The sequence below is a fragment of the Salvelinus alpinus genome, chromosome 11 (assembly GCF_045679555.1).
Source record: "Salvelinus alpinus chromosome 11, SLU_Salpinus.1, whole genome shotgun sequence".
In the NCBI taxonomy this organism is placed as follows: domain Eukaryota; kingdom Metazoa; phylum Chordata; class Actinopteri; order Salmoniformes; family Salmonidae; genus Salvelinus; species Salvelinus alpinus.
In genome coordinates this window covers 63897031-63918871 of record NC_092096.1, presented here as the reverse complement: position 1 = coordinate 63918871, position 21841 = coordinate 63897031, and the positions used below count along the sequence as shown (strand labels likewise).

The 21841-nt window shown below is 43.7% G+C and overlaps 3 protein-coding genes across 3 annotated transcripts; all 3 read right to left on the bottom strand.

The window, feature by feature from the left end:
- Nucleotides 1-482: 482 nt before the first annotated feature.
- Nucleotides 483-6327, bottom strand: LOC139534646 (uncharacterized). Its single transcript, XM_071333942.1, has 6 exons — nt 4848-6327; nt 4635-4755; nt 3501-3860; nt 3259-3372; nt 1339-1466; nt 483-720 (listed from the first exon to the last, which is right to left on the bottom strand). The coding sequence occupies exons 2-6, from the start codon at nt 4690-4692 to the stop codon at nt 658-660; spliced, it is 723 nt and encodes a 240-aa protein (XP_071190043.1). The 5' UTR covers nt 4693-4755; nt 4848-6327; the 3' UTR covers nt 483-657.
- A 2640-nt stretch (nt 6328-8967) lies between these two features.
- Nucleotides 8968-15393, bottom strand: LOC139534642 (epididymis-specific alpha-mannosidase-like). The gene is made up of 8 exons (XM_071333938.1): nt 15200-15393; nt 14798-14989; nt 14279-14522; nt 13925-14035; nt 13665-13857; nt 12906-13162; nt 9492-9621; nt 8968-9253 (listed from the first exon to the last, which is right to left on the bottom strand). Exons 1-8 carry the CDS (start codon nt 15241-15243, stop codon nt 9156-9158), a joined length of 1269 nt encoding a protein of 422 aa, XP_071190039.1. The 5' UTR covers nt 15244-15393; the 3' UTR covers nt 8968-9155.
- On the bottom strand, nt 15257-21618 carry LOC139533362 (epididymis-specific alpha-mannosidase-like). Its single transcript, XM_071331407.1, has 7 exons — nt 21609-21618; nt 21144-21241; nt 18178-18387; nt 17791-17974; nt 17363-17499; nt 15363-15468; nt 15257-15297 (listed from the first exon to the last, which is right to left on the bottom strand). Exons 1-7 carry the CDS (start codon nt 21616-21618, stop codon nt 15257-15259), a joined length of 786 nt encoding a protein of 261 aa, XP_071187508.1.
- Nucleotides 21619-21841: the final 223 nt, after the last annotated feature.

Below are 21841 nucleotides of genomic sequence, written 5' to 3'. Positions count from 1 at the left end.
CACCACCGTCTGCTCTGTTTCCATTTCCTGTCACTGACCTATGAGAGAGCCCCCAGACACCATCATTTCCACTGGTGACAAAACACCAGTCAAACCGAGAATCTTAAGGCTGCATCTCTGGACTGTATGATTTTTGTCTGATGCTCAATCATTGGGCATTTTTTAAATTCTACTGTATTTTAATTTGCAGTCATTATTATTGTCAAAACGCACTCAGTGATATATATGTCTCTTGTGTCGTATAATTTCCACTTTTTCTCTTTTACTCGCTTTCTCTTGTCAGGCACATAGACACATTCACATGCATACGTGCGCACACACACTTTTCATGTGAACACTGGCTTTTGCATAGGTCGAAGATACAAACCAGAGTTAAATAAAGAGTAACTATTCACAGATCTCTGTAAAAGTACCTCATTGCACAATCTAGATTTACATGAGTTTCTGTTTCGCTCCCTCACTGGAGAATAAAGTACATTCCACACAGTAAAAATGGTTTATAGAAGAAACAATAGCAGTAATTACCTACTGCAATCAAATACAAAAACACACACATCAAAAAGACACTGTACATACATACTGTAAAATACATACAGAAAAGACTGACACATGAAGCGCAATAGAAAAATACATTCACAGACTGGGCTGAGCCGGTCCTTAACCTTTGTCTTGGGTTGGTAAAGCCATGTAATCAAGTGATTCATACACCTGGACTTGACACTGAGAGAGAGAGAGAGAGAGGGAGGGGGAGAGAGAGAGAGAGAGAGAGAGAGAGAGAGAGAGAGAGAGAGAGAGAGAGAGAGAGAGAGAGAGAGAGAGAGAGAGAGAGAGAGAGAGAGAGAGAGAGAGAGAGGGAGAGAGAGAGGGAGGAAAAGTCAGCAATGCATATAGAATAACACAGACTTCAGAAACGTTCTGATATCTTAAGTGAGATCACCATGCCTATAGAACTTACTCCATTAAATCAGGATAGGAATATTAGCCTGTGAGTAGGGTGTGGGACGGTGTATCGTGGCGGTAGGTGGTATGGTGTGATTAGCCTGTGAGTAGGGTGTGGGACGGTGTATCGTGGCGGTAGGTGGTATGGTGTGATTAGCCTGTGAGTAGGGTGTTGGACGGTGTATCGTGGCGGTAGGTGGTATGGTGTGATTAGCCTGTGAGTAGGGTGTGGGACGGTGTATCGTGGCGGTAGGTGGTATGGTGTGACTAGCCTGTGAGTAGGGTGTGGGACGGTGTATCGTGGCGGTAGGTGGTATGGTGTGATTAGCCTATGAGTAGGGTGTGGGACGGTGTATCGTGGCGGTAGGTGGTATGGTGTGTACTGATTATGAGACTCACCCATTGGGTGGATCCTCTGGAGGAGGAGCTCTGGTTGGCGGCCTCTTCCAGCTCCTCCATCTTCAACTCCTCGTCCTCATGGTTGGGGGCCTCGTGGATCACCCTGGTTGCTCTGTCTGGGGCACCACCTGCATACACCAAACACATACAGTGTTGTAAACTAAATATTTGCCTCCTTTCTAGTTTTCTCTATTTTTGCATATTTTTTATACTGAATGTTATCAGATCTTCCATCAAAACCTAAAATTAAAGGGAACCTGAGTGAACAAATAACACAACATTACATGCTTATTTCATGTATTCCATTAACAAAGTTGTGCAACACCCAATGCCTCTGTGTGAAAAAGTAATTGCCCCCTTACACAAAAAAACTGCTTGTGCCATCTTTAGCTGAAATGACTCCACCCAAACGCTTCCTGTAGTGGTTGATCAGTCTCTGACGTCACTGTGGAGGATTTTTGGCCCACGCTTCCATGCAGAACTGCTGTAACTCAGCGACATTTGTGTGTTTTCAAGCATGAACTGCTTGTTTCAAGTCCTGCCAAAACATCTGAATTGGGATTAGGTCTGGACTTTGACTAGGCCATCCCAAAATGTCAAATTTGTTTATTTTTAGACATTTTCATGTAGAATTGATTGTGTGTTTTGGATCAATGTCTTGCTGCATGACACACCTGCGTTTCAGCATCAGCTCACAGACGAATGGCCTGACATTCTCCTGTAGAGTTCTCTGAAACAGAGCAGAATTCATGGTTCCTTCTATAAAGGCAAGTCGTCCAGGTCCTGAGGCAGCAAAGCATCCTTAAACCATCACACTACCACCACCATGCTTGACCGTTGGTATGAGGTGTTTACTGCAGAATGCCGTGTTTGGTTTTCACCAGGCATAATGGGAACCATGTTGTCCAAAAAGTTATACTTTTGACTCATCTGTCCTGGCCTAGTCAAAATCCAGACCTAATCCCAATTCAGATGTTGTGACAGGACGTGAAACGAGCAGTTCATGCTTGAAAACACACAAATGTCGCTGAGTTACAGGAGTTCTGCATGGAAGCGTGGGCCAAAAATCCAACACAGAGACGTGAGAAACCGATCAACCACTACAGGAAGCGTTTGGTTGCAGTCATTAGAGCTAAAGGTGGAACAACCAGTTATTGAGTGTAAAGGGGCAGTTACTTTTTCACACAGGGGATTTGGGCGTTGCATAACTTTGATAATTAAATAAATAAAATAAGCATCATTTTACTTTTTTTTTTGTAAACTTAGGTTCCCTTTATCTAATTTTAGGTTTTGGTTGAAGATCTGATAACATTCAGTACTGAAAATATGCAAAAATAGAGAACATCAGAAAGGGTGCAAATACTTCTTCCACGGGTTTATACTTTTTCACGGGTTTGTAGATATCAAGGGCGTACACAGAAAAACAACCAAATAACAGGATGCGTCAACTCACTGTCTTGCATGGTAACAAAGTGATACAGCATTGAATATATACTGTAACTCTGATCTGTTGCGAAATGGGCTTGAAATACAAAACTAGGGACTGTTGCGAGTTTAGGGTGAAACGGCTTGAAAGACAAGACTCCGTAGCTGCTCTATAGAAATGAAAATGTACATCGTCGGATTGTAGGTTCTGATCTACTCTATGAATGCATACATATGTAAACGTTGATTGAAAAGCTACCATCTCTTTCATAAGCACACAAGTGTAGTATCCTATAGCAGTGTTTGACTTGGACTGAAATAGGTGCCAGTACTGTTTTATATTTAGGTGCAGAGGCTCCACAATACTTTTGAGCTGATATTCTATAAGAAGAACAGGAGCTCAAGCCGTAGAACATGTGTGGTGTCGGTACTCAGCTCCAGTCAAGCACTGGTGTAAAGATGTCAAATAAACATAATATCGCAATGCCCTCTGACCGTGGTGTCTTTTCCGTGCCCTGTACAGGCAGAGGAGAGCGATGAGGAACAGTGGCAGGACAGCAAGTGGAATCATGATAGGCAGCAGTTGGGGCAGATTTCCTTCTGAGGAATCTGCTGTGCAGAAAGAGTGGAGTTATTAGCAAACTATTGCAATAAGATTGGATCTATAACCAGTTTAACTTGTTCTTAATGTATAACTTTCCCCAAAGAAATGTTAACTGTCTCTAATCAATACTCGCCATTGTTTGTCGTATTTTGGGACGTAACTGTTATCCGTGTCCCATTCCCCTTGGATTCAATAAGAGATGGTATCTCTATAGTAACTTTACAGATGTAAGTTCCCGTGTCATTTCTAGTGAGGTTTGAGATGGTCCAATGTGAGCAGTTACAGGCTACAGTCTGTTGAGATGCCCTGTCATGACACTGACTGTTGTTGACCCGTAAACTATTATATTTTATCTCGGTGTGTTCTTTTTTATGCAACTGAACTGTCCCTCTTGACACATTTGTATTCCAGCAGCACTGGATCTGAACAGTGTCCCCCTCTGTTACTGTTACATTATGAGGAGACTGGATCACCACCAACGTGTCCCTTATACCTGTGGAGAGAGAGAAAACAACATATTAGTGAAACATCAAATGACAAGGCTAAATAGTATGACATTCATGAAGCTGATGTTTTGTATTCATATTAGGGTGGTACCATTACCAAATCAAAATAATTATTACCATATAAAACATGGTATAAAACTGGGTATAAAACAGAGTATAAAATGGTGTATAAACCATGGTTTAAAATGGGGTATAAACCATGGTTTAAAACGGGGTATAAAACGGGGTATAAAACATGGTATAAAACATGGTATAAAACATGGTATAAAATGGGGTATAAAACGGGGTATAAAACATGGTATAAAACGGGGTATAAAACGGGGTATAAAACATGGTATAAAACATGGTATAAAATGGGGTATAAAACGGAGTATAAAACGGGGTATAAACCATTGGTATAAAACTGGGTATAAAACAGAGTATAAAATGGGGTATAAACCATGGTTTAAAATGGGGTATAAACCATGGTTTAAAACGGGGTATAAAACATGGTATAAAACGGGGTATACGCGTAGTTTAATGAATTCTACAATCATTGTTGTTGTTGTTAATGATACCAAAATAAATGCATTGACTACAGTGAAATTAATGAAAACAAGTTAAGAGAAACTAAAAGGTAATGTCCAGACCAGTAGAATATGTAAATTACCTTCCCTTTAAAAACATTGCGATGTTTTTGCCCGGTTAGCCAATATGGTGTTGGTTTAATCTAAGATACTGATGGTCCAAATAAATGTGTAACTCAATATTTTGTAACCTACCCCAAGAAGAGAGGGAACAGAGGAAGGAGAGGAGCAGCCAGACCAACAGATGCTTCATCTTTCTGAAAGGGTATCAGAATGAGCCCAGTCACTCAGCCTTCAGGTGCTGTGGCCTCCCCCTCTACACACACACACACACACACACACACACACACACACACACACACACACACACACACACACACACACACACACACACACACACACACACACACACACACACACACACACACCCAGGGCATGAGAATCACAACTGACACACACTCGCTGTGGATTTCCTTTGATGACGCACTGAAATGTTAACCACAGAGTAACTTCTCTCCATCTTTCTCTCTCTTCTTTATGTGCGTAATTTGTGTTCTTTCTTCATGCTGACCCTTTGACCCACTAATGTCATCTTCTTTTGGTCTTGCTGTCTGCTCTATACCAGTTGATTTCAAGTATCTGCAGTTCTGAACCAGCTTTATTTGTTGATTAAAGATCTAGTCAAAAGTTTCATCATTGGCAAAATTATGGGGGAAAAAGAGAACTAAATGTGAAGATTGTGACATTTCCATTGTCGTATCACTCACTGTCACAAGTCTAACTTCCTTCCAACAACATCTGATGTAAAAATTTAGCAAAGAGAAGATATAAAGCAAACATTCGGCGTGGAATTGGCATGGTGACTGCAGGAATGTCCACCAGAGCTGTTGCCAGAGAATTTAATGTTCATTTCTCTACCACAAGCCACCTCCAACGTTGTTTTACAGAATTTGGCAGTACGTCCAACCGGCCTCATAACTGCAGACCACGTGTAACCACGCCAGCCCAGGACACCACATCCGGCTTCTTCACCTGCAGGATCGTCTGAAACCAGCCACCCGGACAGCTGATGAAACTGAGGAGTATTTCTATCTGTAACAAAGCCCTTTTGTGGGGAAAAACTCATTCTGACTGGCTGGGCCTGGCTCCAGGCCCACCCATGGCTGGGCCCCTGCCCAGTCATGTGAAATCCATAGATTACGCCCTAATTTTATTTAATCTTTATTTAACAAGGCAAGTCAGTTAAGAACAAATTCTTATTTACAATAACAGCCAAACCCTAACGACGCTGTGCCAATGGTGCGCCGCCCTATGGGACTCCCAATCACAACCAGTTGTGATACAGCCTGGAATTGAACCAGGGTCTGTAGTGACGCCTCCAGCACTGAGATGCAGTGCCTTAGACGCCTGCACCACTTGGGAGCCCCAATTAATTTATTTCAATTGACTGAGTTCCTAATATGAACAGTAACTCAGTAAAATCATTGAAATCTGCCTCCCGGGTGGTGCAGTGGTCTAAGGCACTGCATCGCAGCGCTAGCTGTGCCACCAGAGACTCTGGGTTCGAGCAGCCGGACGCGACCAGGAGGTCCATGGGGCGACGCACAATTGGCCTAGCGTCGTCCGGGTTAGGGAGGGTTTGGCCGGTAGGGATATCCTTGTCTCATCGCGCACTAGCGACTCCTGTGGCGGGCCGGGCGCAGTGCACGCTGACCAGGTCGCTAGGTGCACGGTGTCTCCTCTGACACAGTGGTGCGGCTGGCTTCCGGGTTGGATGCGTGCTGTGTTAAGAAGCAGTTGGGTTGTGTTTCGGAGGACGCATGGCTCTCGACCTTCGTCTCTCCCGAGCCCGTACGGGAGTTGTAGCGATGAGACAAGATAGTAACTACTAACAATTGGATACCATGAAATTGGGGAGAAAAAGGGGGGTAAAATGAAAAAATATATATATTTGAAATTGTTGCATGTTGCGCTTATATTGTTGTTCAGTACATCATATTTTTGTGGATCCAAACGTTCTGAATTAAAATTATTGACAGACTTACATTAGCTTTTCTTCCACTGGTAGCTATAGTAACAGAATATGGCCACCAGTATAATGACTGGGAGACATCTCAAGGTGTAGGGGACTGCTATGTCCTCCGAGGTCTCAATAACCACTGTAAGCACATACATGGTGTCAATACACACAAGTTATTATACAAATCCTGACAGACTACACATGGAATATTGGTATTCAGGAGAATTGAGAACTGTATATTGTTGTAAAGTGATTGATCTGTGTAAAAGTCTATAAGTCAAAACCTTACTCTTTAGCAAAACAGAGCTACTGTACATCAGCGGTAGACATTATGCTTGACAAAGATATAGACCAAATCAGACTACTCACCTTTGCTTTTATTCTCTCTGGCTGTAACTGTTATCCGTGTCCCATTCCCCACAGATTCAATAAGAGATGGTATCTCTATAGTAACTTTACAGATGTAAGTACCAGAGACAATTCTAGTGAGGTTTGAGATGGTCCAATGTGAGCAGTTACAGGCTACAGTCTGTTGAGATGCCCTGTCATGACACTGACTGTTGTTGACCCGTAAACTATTATATTTTATCTCGGTGTGTAAATCTTTATGCCAATGAACTGTCGCTCTTGACACATTTGTATTCCAGCAGCACTGGATCTGAACAGTGTCCCCCTCTGTTACTGTTACATTATGAGGAGACTGGATCACCACCAACGTGTCGCTTATACCTGTGGAGAGAGAGAAAACAGCATATTAGTGAAACATCAAATGACAAGGGTACGCATAAAATCCAATGTAATGTACTCATATTAGGCACAGATCCTTATAACACACACACATCTCTCAATCATTATTCACTCATTCTTACCATGGTATAAACAAGGTTTTATTATTTGTCAACAATTGATTTTTATTGAGTCGGTGTAATCAATAAGAATCACAACACCATTTTTTAACAAACACCCAACCCCTTCCAAACAAACAGGTTTTATGAGTTCTACATCTTACACGTAGAACAAGCACGTGGAAGAATAAAATCATTTATTTTTTACCTGTTATTTTCAAAATATTTCTAATGTATAAGTTAGGTTTTGATTAACCCAATACGAACGGTCTGCACTTACCGCTGGATGAGAGAAAACAGATTGACGAGCGGAGCAGGCAGCAACACAACAAGTTATAAAAGTACCTCATGTCAGATGACTGATGGGGTGATCGGTTCTCTCACTTATACCAACACCTTTCTGACTCTCCCTCTCTCTGTATTTATTAATTTCACACTTTCACAGCCAACCGCAGCTTGGCATTTCTCTCTTCCCTTTCTACTGCCAACACTGCTGTGGACTCCACTACCCATCTCCCCTTGCGTAAGTATAGGGAATATTGACCTCAAAATTACAGTAAGCTTGGAAAAAAATACTGTAGACTGGAGAAAAGTGACAGTCATACGATCTGTATTACAGGAATCATAACTAGCTCTGGCATGCTGTCAATTAAGTTCTGGGCCACATCCTGACTGATGGCAGCCCATTCTTGCATAATCAATGCTTGGAGTTTGTCAGAATTTGTGGGGTTTTGTTTGTCCACCCGCCTCTTGAGGATTGACCACAAGTTCTCAATGGGATTAAGGTCTGGGGAGTTTCCTGGCCATGGACCCATAATATCGATGTTTTGTTCCCCGAGCCACTTAGTTATCACTTTTGCCTTATGGCAAGGTGCTCCATCAAGCTGGAAAAGGCATTGTTCGTCACCAAACTGTTCCTGGATGGTTGGAAGAAGTTGCTCTCGGAGGATGTGTTGGTACCATTCTTTATTCATGGCTGTGTTCTTAGGCAAAATTGTGAGTGAGCCCACTCCCCTGGCTGAGAAGCAGCCCCACACATGAATGGCCTCAGGATGCATTACTGTTGGCATGACACAGGACTGATGGTAGCGCTCACCTTGTCTTCTCCGGACAAGCTTTTTTCCAGATGCCCCAAACAATCGGAAAGGGGATTCATCAGAGAAAATTACTTTACCCCAGTCCTCAGCAGTACAATCCCTGTACCTTTTGCAGACTATCAGTCTGTCCCTGATGTTTTTCCTGGAGAGAAGTGGCTTCTTTGCAGGACTTCTTGACACCAGGCCATCCTCCAAAAGTCTTCGCCTCACTGTGCGTGCAAATGCACTCATGTGACCAATAATATTTAATTTATAGGCTGATGTCACCCTATGGAAAGTTCTTATTCTCTAAGGCCAATAACAGGAAGTGGCCGTGTGGTCTACTGTGGACTGTCAGCGCTGTGCTCACTTGCAAACAGGAAGAACATTTCTCACCAACGGCGTTCAGATAAAGAATCTTACCGTTACTCAAAGCATCTGATACCCTCATAACTACTGCGTTAGGTTATCAGATGCTTTGAGGCGTCAATAATGACCTTCCCCTCGCCAAGGCCTTAAAACAGAAGCACTTCAACTGAGGAAAATAAAGAAATAGACACAAAATGGAGTGACTCCTTATTTTAGATTATACTCAATTTTATACAGAAAAAGTAGACCAGCACTTCAAGATAATCCACATCCTGGTCATACAATGTCACGTGTTACATTAGAGAATGTACATGACAGAATGTTTAATCCCATGTTCTACATGTCAGAAGGCCTCTCTTCAGATTAGTTATCCATCTTCACAGAAGACTGAAGGGGAACGAACTTTCTACTTGAGCTTGAAGTAAACAAAGAAGGTCCTGATTTCTTTGGGTGATATGGTCACGTTGAACTCTCCTCTTACACCAACACTTGACCTCTTGACCCCTGAAACAGACAAATACGAGCACTAGGACGTAGACAAAACAATTGTAAACACCATTTTTTCCCTTCAGATCTCACAGGTGGTTAACATCTCAAACACTACAGCCTACTCCATTGTGAACTGAATTGACAGCGCCTGAATCTCAAAGGTACACTGATGCAGTAACTTCTCATCTTTTAACAAAAAGGTATTTATTCTGATGCAATATTTCACCCCTACCAATGCTGATCTGCAGCTTACCAACACTCTCACCCCTCCCTGGGTCTTCTGAAGCCTTCCACTTCCACCTCTGGAGGTCGGCGATATCCCAGGTTCCTGTGAGAGAGCGCTCCTCCAACGCTCTCACTTCCCCCATGCCCCGCAGCACTTCCTGTTTTACACAGGAAATGGATTTTCAAAACATATTGTAAATAGAGCAGTGATCTGGGCTGTTGCGGTGACCGTATTACTGGCAGTCAAATTCCATGTCAAATCAAATCAACGTTTGTCATGTGCGCTGAATACAACAGGTGTAGACCTTACAATGAAATGCTTACTTACAGGCTCTATCCAATAGTGCAAAAAAGGTATTAGGTGAACAGGTAAGTAAAGAAATAAAACAGTAAAAAAGACAGGCTATATACAGTAGCGAGGCTATAAAAGTAGCGAGGCTACATACAGACACCGGTTAGTCAGGCTGATTGAGGTAGTATGTACATATGGTTAAAGTGACTATGCATATATGATAAACAAACAAATGTGACCGTTTAGTCACGGTAATTAGGCTTCTCCAAGCGCTGATGCTGTTGATCGCCGTTAGTAGCCTACCAAACTCACTAACTGCCTGGTACTCAGCTCGCCATTGTCCCGCTAATCACTGACATCAATGCAAATGTCATCGAAAATCTAATCAAAACACTTCAAGAGTGCCCATGTTGCGCAACATCTCTATAGGCTATGCAATCACGAGAAAACAGAGTGATGGCCTCTAAAAGAGGATGATCCCATCAGCTTTCTATAGGCTAGGTCTACTATATGTCTCTCAGCTAAACTAATATTAAGCACATTGTTTATCTTTACCACAGGAGTATAGCCCAGTTAAAAAATATATATAAATTACCAAATAAATTCTAAAAACCTGTTATATCTTTGTCATTATGGGGTTTGGTGTGGAGATTGAGGAACAAAAACAATTTTAGAACAAGGCTGTAACGTAACAAAATGTGTGGTCTGAATAGTTTCTGAATGCACCGTAGGCTAGTGCTTTTGCTATCTGATGCATCTTTCTTTACTGCGAGAAAGACCCGATGACATGGAGAGCCATGTGAGTGAGAGGTGCTTAGGACGCTCAGCACTCAGCACTCAGCCTGAGCAAAACAAAGCAGAGATCATGTCTTTCAAGCAACTTTTTTCAAGTCATTATAGTCACATCGTGCACAATTAGAATATATAAAAAATCAAAACGTTTGTATCACAACTAAAGTTGCATAAACAACTCTAAATTAAGCATATACAGTAGCAGTCAAGTTTGGACACACCTACTCATTCCAGGGTATTTCTATATTTTTACTATTTCCTACTTTGGAGAAGAACTATGAAGTAACACATATGGAATCTAGTACCCAAAAAAAGTGAAAATGGAAAATGTCAAGACCTTTGAAAGTGTCTTTAAGTGCAGTCGCAAAAACCATCAAGCACTATGATGAAACTGGCTCTCATGAGGACCGCCACAGGAATGGAAGACCCAGAGTTACCTCTGCTGTAGAGGACAAGTTCATTAGTTAACTGCACCTCAGATTGCAGCCCAAATAAATGCTTCAGAGTTCAAGGAACAGACACATCAACATCAGCTGTTCAGAAGAGACTGAATCAGGCCTTCATGGTCAAAGGACACCAATAAGAAGAAGAGACTTGCTTGGGCCAAGAAACACGAGCAATGGACATTAGACCGGTGGAAATCTCTCCTTTGGTCTTATAAGTCCAAATTGGAGATTTTTGGTTCCAACCCCACTGTCTTTTGAGACGCAAAGCAAGTGAACGGATGATCTCCACCGTGAAGCATGCAGGAGGTGGTGTGATGGTGTGGGGCTGCTTTGCTGGTTACACGGTCTGTGATTTATTTCGAATTCAAGGAACACTTCACCAGCATGGCTACCACAGCATTCTGCAGAAATATGCCATCTCATCTGGTTTGCACCTAATGGGACTATGATTTGTTTTTCAACAGGACAATGACCCAACACACCTCCAGGCTGTGTAAGGGCTAATTGACCAAGAAGGAGAGTGATGGAGTGCTGCATCAGATGACCTGGCCTCCACAATCACCCGACCTCAAACCAATTGAGATGGTTTGGGATGAGTTGGACTGCAGAGTGAAGGAAATGCAGACAAGTGCTCAGCATATGTGGGAACTCCTTTAAGACTGTTGGGAAAGCATTCCAGGTGAAGCTTGTTGAGAGAATGCCAAGAGTGTCCACAGCTGTTGTCAAGGCAAAGGGTGGCTACTTTGAAGAATCTCATACTTTTTGGTTACTACATGATTCCATATCTGTTATTTCATAGTTTGGATGCCTTCACTGTAGAAAATAGTAAAAAATAAAGAAAAACCCTTGAATGAGTAGGTGTCCAAACTTGACTGGTACTGTAGGTGTAACGATAGTCTATATCGTCCTCCTCATCGGACGAGGAAAGGCGAGAAGGATCGGACCAATATGCAGAGTGGTTGGTTTCCATGGTAATTTAATAACACGAAAACAAATATGCGATACAAAATAACAAAACGAAACTACCGTGAGAGTCCCGTGTGGCGAAACACTAACACAGGAACAAACACCCACAAAACACACGTGAAACCCCGGCTGCCTAAGTATGATTCTCAATCAGGGACAACGATTGACAGCTGCCTCTGATTGAGAATCATACCAGGCCGAACACACAAAATCCCAACATAGAAAATCACACATAGACAACCCACCCAACTCACGCCCTGACCATACTAAATAAATACAAAACAGGTCAGGAACGTGACAGTAGGAGTACCCATTTCTTTGTTAACCGCTCAACTCAGAAAAGCCACATGTGCCCACTGCCTCAAATCATTGAGAAAATATTTATATTTTATTCAGCTTGGTTCAATTGTATTCTTCAAACTATAATATAAAATAATGCCACTGAATTCTAAGCAAACGTTGTCTGCTAAATGAACTAGTGTAGCCCACAGCCATATGGTATAGCCACATCAGGACAACTCAGAGTATGTTATTCTATTCTTCTGAAATAGACAATATTTTCTTCATATCATGTTTCTTTAGACCTGTCTAAAATAAATAATTGATTTATTGTGAAGGTGTAGGCTACATTACATGGATTTATTAGACTTTTGAAATTGTAGATGTTCCACATGTCTGCATCAGTGGCTTGTAGGCTGTGTGGAAGCCAGGAGATGCTGCATATATTTATATTAATTAACGGTCAAGTACCGTGAGACCGACAGTTATTTGCTTGACAATCACCGGCTGACGAAATTTCGTAACCGCCACAGCCCAAGGAGAGACCACCAAATGTCAATATCACATCTATTTGTTCACTTAATTTAGCATTTAATACACAAACATCTATCTGGGTTATTGAAGTCTACTCTTCATATTGATCTCATCTAGCGGTGTTTCCTGTTACCTTCATGTTAATGGTAGACGGCTGAGACAGAACCGGGTCTTCCCCCCTCTCATACAGATGCATGATCCTCAGTAGGACACGATCGTAGTCCGGCTGTGTGGACCCAGGGGTACCGGTCTCCATGTTGCGGAGGTGCAGGGTGTGGTTGGAGCTGTAGAACCAGCCCGGGACACTCAGCGTCAGCAGGTGGAGGTTGTCAGGCAGGACCACGGGGCGAATCGGAGATCCGGTCCGAGGCTCCTTCTTCCAGGCTTTCTCTAAAGGGGGCAGTAAATGGCATTGTGGGTATGAGACCATACATTGTGACAATGCATAGTACAGGTGAGCAAAAACATGGTCGACTCCATTTGGGAACATTTCAATTGTGGATTTGTTTCTAGAACGGATTCCACTTCCTGGATTTCCAGGGAAAAGTTTAGTGGAAAGTAGCTGTGTGTGCTTTAAGCAGGTTGGTATTTACTGTCATGAATCTTGTCCTGAAGGCAGCTCTGCAGAGTGGTCACTAACTGGCACAGCCACAAAGTCATAAAATCTGATTTTAAACCTAACCTAGTCTTAACCATACTGCTAACCCTAATCTTAAATGAAGACCAAAATGCACATTTAGTTTTCATGAATGTTTACAATATAGCTAATTTTCACTTTGCAGCTGGAGCATCTAGAGGAAAATGGCTCAGTTCTGCCTCCAGGTCAAGATTCATGACAATAAAGGTGAACCTGCGAGCCTCGAAACAGTTGAGCTATAAGGAGTGGACTCACGTGGCCTGTCGATGGGCATGACCACAGGTCTGTGCTGCAGCTCTAGCGCCTCCCTCTGGTAGAGAGAGGAGGTAGCAGCCAGGGAGCCCAGTGTCATCCACAGGACAGGCCTCACCACCGAGCTGTCGTTCAGGGTCAGGTTATAACCCAGAGTCCACTCCTGGTTGTTCCACAGACGTCGGTGGAGCATCACCTGGGACAGATACAAGGGGTTGAGGTTGTGAGTGTGAGCGTACGCATCTCATACATAAAACACTCACCTCCAGCTCTCCCTCACTCTGGCTGGATGCCTCGTGAGCTCTCTCACTGAGGAGGACCAGTCTGCTAGAGTCATCTTCAATGTAGGCCATTCGAACCATGGGGTAGTAGTTCTGCAGTACACAGACACGGGAAGAAACACAAGCAATTGTCACAAAGTCCTGAACAGTAACCCAGGCCTGAACCACCAAAAAGGAAAGCTGAGACCAAACACCCAAACTTCCTGAGTAGGAAGAAACGTTGAGAGGAACCAGGCTCATAAAGTGTAGCCCATCTTCCTCTGGCTGGCAAGGTACTGTGGAAGTTCAGTGTACATTTAACCATCACAAAACTGTCCTTAAATACAACCCACTCACTCTGGCAACAGTATCATTGACGAACGTCCTGGAAGGCCTCTTCATCATCTGGTACCCGTTGTCGTCAGTAAACAGAGTCCTGTTGTTCTTCAGGCTGGTCTTGGTCCTGAGGACAGCCTCGGTGTTGACCACCAGGGGGCCCAGCGAGTAGCTCTGCTCCAGCCTGTAACACAGCCTGCCGCTGGGGAAACTCTGTGGTACTCTGGTGGTGACAGAGTAGGTGTAGTCCTCATCTGCTTCCTCCCTGCAGACAGAACCCATTGTTGTTAATGTGAGCCACCCAATATTAGACCTGCACCTTACTAAGCTGTAGTGTGGTGTGAGTGAGTGAGTGAGTGAGTGAGTGAGTGAGTGAGTGAGTGAGTGAGTGAGTGAGTGAGTGAGTGAGTGAGTGAGTGAGTGAGTGAGTGAGTGAGTGAGTGAGTGAGTGATAGAAGGAATATAATAGAGATCGTAGCTTAGGGAAGGAGGGTGGATGGAAACCAAAGACTGACAGAAAGGAGTTGTTCACATTCCCACCTGTAGAAGTACTGTCTGATCTCAGTGATGATCTTCCCAGGGACAATCTCCATCTTGACGGCCTTGTACGCCCTCACTGCCGAGTCGTTAGCACTGAAGATGTAGTTGTCAGAGATGGGCCCTGCGCTGACATTCCCATTGACCTGGTACTCCCAGAAATCCTGAGTCATTCTCACCGTCCTCTTCTCATGCCTGGCAGGGTCAAAGGTCAGAGGACATTGTTGACCTAACACCTGGGCTGCATTCAGAAGGAAAACGTTGTGCAACGTTCAGTAAAATAAACATGCTTCTCTGACATGTCATTTCTTCTACATCAGCTCTATTAATTACCTTTGTATCTGCAACGTTCCACAACGTTGGCCTGTTGAATGTGCCCCTAATGTGAATGTTGAATATAACTACCTGTCGGTGATGCTATGCAGTAGGTTAGTATCCTGGTCCAGCATGATCTTATAACACTCATTCAGAACCGGTAAGAGTCTCCTTCCTGTCTTCAACTCCTGTGAAACATTTAGTCTCTTGAACGACACAACCCAGGCATGGTGGGTCAAGGATCCCTCTTTACCCGGCTTCTCTGAGAACTTGATGAGGTACTTCCTGTGTTGGAGACCCCCAAGGTCCACCACAATGAACAGGTCATAGGTCGTGTTGGAGTCAGCTGAACTCTGGGTCTGTTGGGAGCAGAGAGACACAGGCCGTGTTCATTAGACACTAAACAGACAAACCGAGAGGGAATTACCTGAACTTGTCCAATAAGAAACACACATTTTCATCTTCCGATGCAAAATGTTTTTTTGCTGAGTGCCCAATGAACACAATCAGTTCTGAAAACTGAGTTTGTCTAGAAGGTATGTACAGTGGGGAGAACAAGTATTTGATACACTGCCGATTTTGCAGATTTTCCTACTTACAAAGCATGTAGAGGTCTGTCATTTTTATCATAGGTACACTTCAACTGTGAGAGACGGAATCTAAAACAAAAATCAAGAAAATCACATTGTATGATTTTTAAGTAATTAATTTGCATTTTATTGCATGACATAAGTATTTGATCACCTACCAACCAGTAAGAATTCCGGCTCTCACAGACCTGTTAGTTTTTCTTTAAGAAGTCCTCCTGTTCTCCACTCATTACCTGTATTAACTGCACCTGTTTGAACTCGTTACCTGTATAAAAGACACCTGTCCACACACTCAATCAAACAGACTCCAACCTCTCCACAATGGCCAAGACCAGAGAGCTGTGTAAGGACATCAGGGATAAATTGTAGACCTGTACAAGGCTGGGATGGGCTACAGGACAATAGGCAAGCAGCTTGGTGAGAAGGCAACAACTGTTGGCACAATTATTAGAAAATGGAAGAAGTTCAAGATGACGGTCAATCACCCTCGGTCTGGGGCTCCATGCAAGATCTCACCTCGTGGGGCATCAATGATCATGAGGAATGTGAGGGATCAGCCCAGAACTACACGGCAGGACCTGGTCAATGACCTGAAGAGAGCTGGGACCACAGTCTCAAAGAAAACCATTAGTAACACACTACGCCGTCATGAATTAAAATCCTGCAGCGCACGCAAGGTCCCCCTGCTCAAGCCAGCGCATGTCCAGGCCCGTCTGAAGTTTGCCAATGACCATCTGGATGATCCAGAGGAGGAATGGGAGAAGGTCATGTGGTCTGATGAGACAAAAATAGAGCTTTTTGCTCTAAACTCCACTCGCCGTGTTTGGAGGAATAGAAGGATGAGTACAACCCCAAGAACACCATCCCAACCGTGAAGCATGGAGGTGGAAACATCATTCTTTGGGGATGCTTTTCTCCAAAGGGGACAGGACGACTGCACCGTATTGAGGGGAGGATGGATGGGGCCATGTATCGCGAGATCTTGACCAACAACCTCCTTCCCTCAGTAAGAGCATTGAAGATGGGTCGTGGCTGGGTCTTCCAGCATGACAACGACCCGAAACACACAGCCAGGGCAACTAAGGAGTGGCTCCGTAAGAAGCATCTCAAGGTCCTGGAGTGGCCTAGCCAGTCTCCAGACCTGAACCCAATAGAAAATCTTTGGAGGGAGCCGAAAGTCCGTATTGCCCAGCGACAGCCCCGAAACCTGAAGGATCTGGAGAAGGTCTGTATGGAGGAGTGGGCCAAAATCCCTGCTGCAGTGTGTGCAAACCTGGTCAAGAACTACAGGAAACGTATGATCTCTGTAATTGCAAACTAAGGTTTCTGTACCAAATATTAAGTTCTGCTTTGCTGATGTATCAAATACTTATGTCATGCAATAAAATGCAAATTAATTACTTAAAAATCATACAATGTGATTTTCTGGATTTTTGTTTTAGATTCCTTCTCTCACAGTTGAAGTGTACCTATGATAAAAATTACAGACCTCTACATGCTTTGTAAGTAGGAAAACCTGCAAAATCGTCAGTGTATCAAATACTTGTTCTCCCCACTGTATATCTGCAGTTCCATTGACACATGGCTTTTACATGATATAATGGTGACTCATTGTTCTACAAAGTGTTTAACTGGATAAATCAACTCTGTATTTCCACACTACCTGTGCAGGTATGGCCTGTCCTTGGTCGTCGAACACGGTTGCCATGGGGAAGGTTAACGTGACGTTGATGATGGCGGTGGTGTTCCATGCCAGGGGGTTGTACACAATGATGTGCTGCTCCAGGTCCTGATGGGAGCCTGCAATTACATTCATTATCAAAATGTTGTTGATGTAAACAAGACCCATGTTGTAGTTGAGGAAGTCATTAAATGATGCCTTGGACCAAGCTGAACCTTGTGCCTGGTTAGAATACAAAATACATCCTCTCCCTTCCTTGATGTGTACTCTCTGATCTGTAGTGTGTGATTGGATAAGTGAAAACATGCATCCCATCCAACTACTTTCACAAATCCACATCTGAGTTCATGTCAAATAAAGTATAAATATTTTTCAATTATTCATTATTATCTTGAAGTACAGTACTTTACCCTTGCTATGAGAGTCTTGTCTATTGAAGGCTTCAGAGTTGCTAGCGGGGCCCAGGGCCTGGGGCAGGAGGAAGAGGGCAGCCAGAAGTTCCTCTACTCCCATCATAGCCTGGGCCAGGTGCTCTATGTACATGTCAGACACCTTGGGAGACTCTGTCCCCGTGATCCCATCATGGTGCTGTACCTGGAGATAACACAGAGGGATAATATTATAAAAACAGTACTTATCTATTACAATAATTCCTTTTGTGGGTCTTTAATTTTAAAATTTGTCTGACAAGAGTGGGATATGAGATTGATAATCACTTGGTTACAATGATAGGTATAATTAATACATATAAATACACAATGAGTCACAATCAATTAGTGAGTATTTTGATCAAGCACCTCAGAGACAGCCCAGCGGAGGACCTTCAGCTTCTGCAGGGCCTCTTCTTTAGGGACCGGTCCATCTGGGTAGCTGACCCGGTACCGAGTGAACAGAGTCTCTGCAGCGTGCAGCTGGGAACTAGCTCTCCTGGCTATCCCCTTCAGAACATTCCGGGAGGCATAGAACCCAGTCCACGACTGAAAAGGTTCTGTAGAGATAAAAGGTTCCTTTTTAGCATTTTATCAACCCTCTGCTTCATAGCAGTTTTTACTCCTACATGTTTTGACTGTGCCAAGTCTTGGTCATTGGAACCATTGATACTGTATATACAGTGCATTCGGAAAGTATTCAGACACCTTGACTTTTTCCATATTTGTTACGTTACAGTCTTATCCTAAAATGTAAGAAAAAATATATTGTCACGTTCCTGACCTGTTTTCCTTTGTCTTGTATTTATTTTAGTTGGTCAGGGCGTGAGTTGGGTGGGTTTGTCTATGGTTGATTTTCTATGTTGGGATTTTTGTGTTCGGCCTGGTATGATTCTCAATCAGAGGCAGCTGTCAATCGTTGTCCCTGATTGAGAATCATACTTAGGCAGCCTGGGTTTCACGTGTGTTTTGTGGTTGTTTGTTTCCGTGTTTGTGTTTTTCACCACACGGTACTGTATCTGTTTTCTGCACTTCGTTTATTTGTTTTGTATTTTCAGTGTTCAGTTTTTCCGTTATAATAAATCATTCATCATGAACACTAACCACTCCGCGTATTGGTCCGATCCTTCTCGCCTCTCCTCGTCCGAGGAGGAGGAATATGACGATAGCCGTTACATATATACAGTAATTATCATCGATCTACACACAATACCCCATAATGACAAAGCGAAAACAGTTTTTTTGAATTGTTGGCAAATGTAAAATGAATAAATAATTGTAATAACTTCTTTACATAAGTATTCAGACCCTTTGCTATGAGACTTGAAATTAGGCTCAGGAGCATCCTGTTTCCATTGATCATCCTTGAGATGTTTCGACAACTTGATTGGAGTCCACCTGTGGTAAATTCAATTGATTGGACATGATTTGGAAAGGCACACACCTGTCTATGTAAGGTCCCACAGTTGAAAGTGCATGTCAGAGCAAACGCCAAGCCATTTTTTAAAAACCTTTATTTAACTAGTCAAGTCAGTTAAGAACAAATTCTTAATTCCAATGACGAACTACCCCGGCCAAACCAGGACAACGCCGGGCCAATTGTGCACCGCCCTATGGGACTCCCAATCACGGCCGGTTGTGATACAGACCGCTGCGCCACTCAGGAGCCATGAGGTCGAAGGAATTGTCCGTAGAGCTCAGAGACAGGATTGTGTCGAGGCACAGATCTGGGGACGGGTACCAAAACATTTCTGCAGCATTGGAGGTCCCCAAGAACATAGTGGACTCCATCATTCTTAAAAGGAAGAAGTTTGGAAACACCAAGACTCTTCCGAGAGCTGGCCGCCCGGCCAAACTGAGCAATCGGGGGAGAAGGGCATTGGTCAGGAAGGTGACCAAGAACCCGATGGTAACTCTGATAGCACTCCAGAGTTCCTCTGTGGAGATGGGAGAACCTTCCAGAAGAACAACCATCTCTGCAGCACTCCATCAATCAGGACTTAATGGTAGAGTTGCCAGACGGAAGCCGTTTCTCAGTAAAAGACACATGACAGCCCACTTGGAGTTTGCCAAAAGCCACATAAAGACTCTAAGACAATGAGAAATAAGATTCTCTGGTCTGATGAAACCAAGATTGACATTTTTGGCCTCAATGCCAAACGTCACGTCTGGAGAAAACCTGGCACCATCTCTATGATGAAGCATGGGGGTGGCAGATTCATGCTGTGGGGGTGTTTTTCAGTGGCAGGGACTGGGAGACTAGTCAGGATTGAGAGAAAGATGAACGGAGCAAAGTACAGAGAGATCCTTGATGAAAACCTGCTCCAGAGCTCTCAGGACCTCAGACTGGGGCAAAGGTCTGGGGATGAAGGTTCACCTTCCAACAGGACAATGACCCCTAAGCACACAGCCAAGACAACGCAGGAGTGGCTTCGGGACAAGTCTCTGAATGTCCTTGAGTGGCCCAGCCAGAGTCCGGACTTGAACCCGATCGAACATCTCTGGAGAGACCTGGAAATAGCTGTGCAGCTACGCTCCTCATCCAACCTGGCAGAGCTTGAGATGATCTGCAGAGAAGAATGGGAGAAACTCCCCAAATACAGGTGTGCCAAGCTTGTAGCGTCATATCCAAGAAGACTCGAGGCTTTAATCGCTGCCAAGGTGCTACAACAAAGTACTGAGTAAAAGGTCTGAATACTTACGCAAATGTGATATGTTTATTCATTATAAATTTGTTCAAAATTCTAGAATCTTGTTTATCTTTTTTCATTATGGAGTATTGTGTGTAGATTGAGGAATAAAAACAATTTAATACATTTTAGAATAAGTATGTAACGTATAATGTGGAAAAGTCAAGGGTTCTTATTCCTTTCCGAATGCACTGTACATTTTGTTTTTAATACATAGGTCTTAAACATATAATAGGTAAGAACATTTCAGGAAAAACCACCAATGTGTTACGTGGAGCAGGTGAACCCAAGAGCAGACTCAGACGAGAAGACTGGGATCAGGTAACCAAGGTATTTATTGAAAAACAGGGGGAAGATGGGGTGCAGGCCAGGGAAAGCTTGGGCGAGTTACAGGGAGCCAGGTGCTGAGGCTGGAGCGAGGGGAGTTGGGGCTGGGTGAGCAACTCCGGAGATGTATACAAGGAAGCAGAAGAGTGGGGGATCCAGGACAGGGTAGCAGGACTGATGAGACGTGGGACCGGAGACAGGGACCAGAGTCAGAGCGGACAGACCTGTAGCGGCGAGGAAAACAGCATCAGGCAACCAGGAACAACACGAAAGCAGGCGCAAACAGCTAAAACCACAGACTGACTGAGCAGAGATTACGATCTGGCAACGTGGAAGTGGCAGGGCTGAGTATTTGTAGGGGTCTTGATTATGGAACAGGTTGCAGCTGGTGGCGATCTGCTCCGCCTCCAGCACACCTGTCAACGCCCACACAATCACACACACACACACAGAGGGAGAGAACACTGGGGGAGTGGCGGCAGGATAGGGAAACACAGGATGAGCAGTAGGGGGCGTGGCAGATGTAACAGTGAAGTCAGTAAGGAAGGGAGTCCTCTCGACGCACTGAAGTCTCTGCTTTATGTGCGTAATTTGTTCTTTCTTCATGCTAAACATTTGACCCAATAATGTCATCTTCTTTTGGTCTTGCTGTCTGCTTTATACCAGTTGATTTCAAGTATCGGCAGTCCTGAACCAGCTTTATTTGTTGATTAAAGATCTAATCTGTCATGTGTGCTCCCTCTCTGGCCTCAAGGTCACCAGGCTGCTCATTATGGCGCACACCTGTCACCATCGTGACTCGCTCCTGCGCCTCATCAGACTCACCTGGACTCCATCACTTCCCTGATTACCTTCCCTATATATGTCACTCCCTTTGGTTCCTTCCCCAGGCCTCATTGTTTCTGTTTCATGTCTGTGCGTTGTTCGTGTTTTGTATTATGTTGCGTTTATTAATTAAAACACTCACTCCCTGAACATGCTTCCCGACTCTTAGCGCACATCGTTACATAGTCAAA

Bases quoted from the DNA above. Each gene is read 5' to 3' on its own strand.
- LOC139534646 (XM_071333942.1), bottom strand. From the start codon at position 4,692: ATGAAGCATCTGTTGGTCTGGCTGCTCCTCTCCTTCCTCTGTTCCCTC. The intron at 1,467-3,258 runs GTCAGAGGGCAT...TGGTGTATGCAG, and splicing joins GGCACGGAAAAGACACCACG to GTGGTGCCCCAGACAGAGCA. The intron at 721-1,338 runs GTGAGTCTCATA...TCTCTCTCTCAG, and splicing joins CCAGAGGATCCACCCAATGG to TGTCAAGTCCAGGTGTATGA.
- LOC139534642 (XM_071333938.1), bottom strand. From the start codon at position 15,243: ATGCTGGACCAGGATACTAACCTACTGCATAGCATCACCGACAG. The intron at 14,990-15,199 runs GTAGTTATATTC...TGACCCTGCCAG, and splicing joins CTGCATAGCATCACCGACAG to GCATGAGAAGAGGACGGTGA. The intron at 9,622-12,905 runs GTAACAGGAAAC...TGTGTAAAACAG, and splicing joins CGTCTACCATTAACATGAAG to GAAGTGCTGCGGGGCATGGG.
- LOC139533362 (XM_071331407.1), bottom strand. The intron at 18,388-21,143 runs GTAATCTCTGCT...AATGCTAAAAAG, and splicing joins CACTTCCACGTTGCCAGATC to GAACCTTTTATCTCTACAGA. The intron at 15,298-15,362 runs GTAAAGAGGGAT...AATGTTTCACAG, and splicing joins CAAGTTCTCAGAGAAGCCGG to GAGTTGAAGACAGGAAGGAG.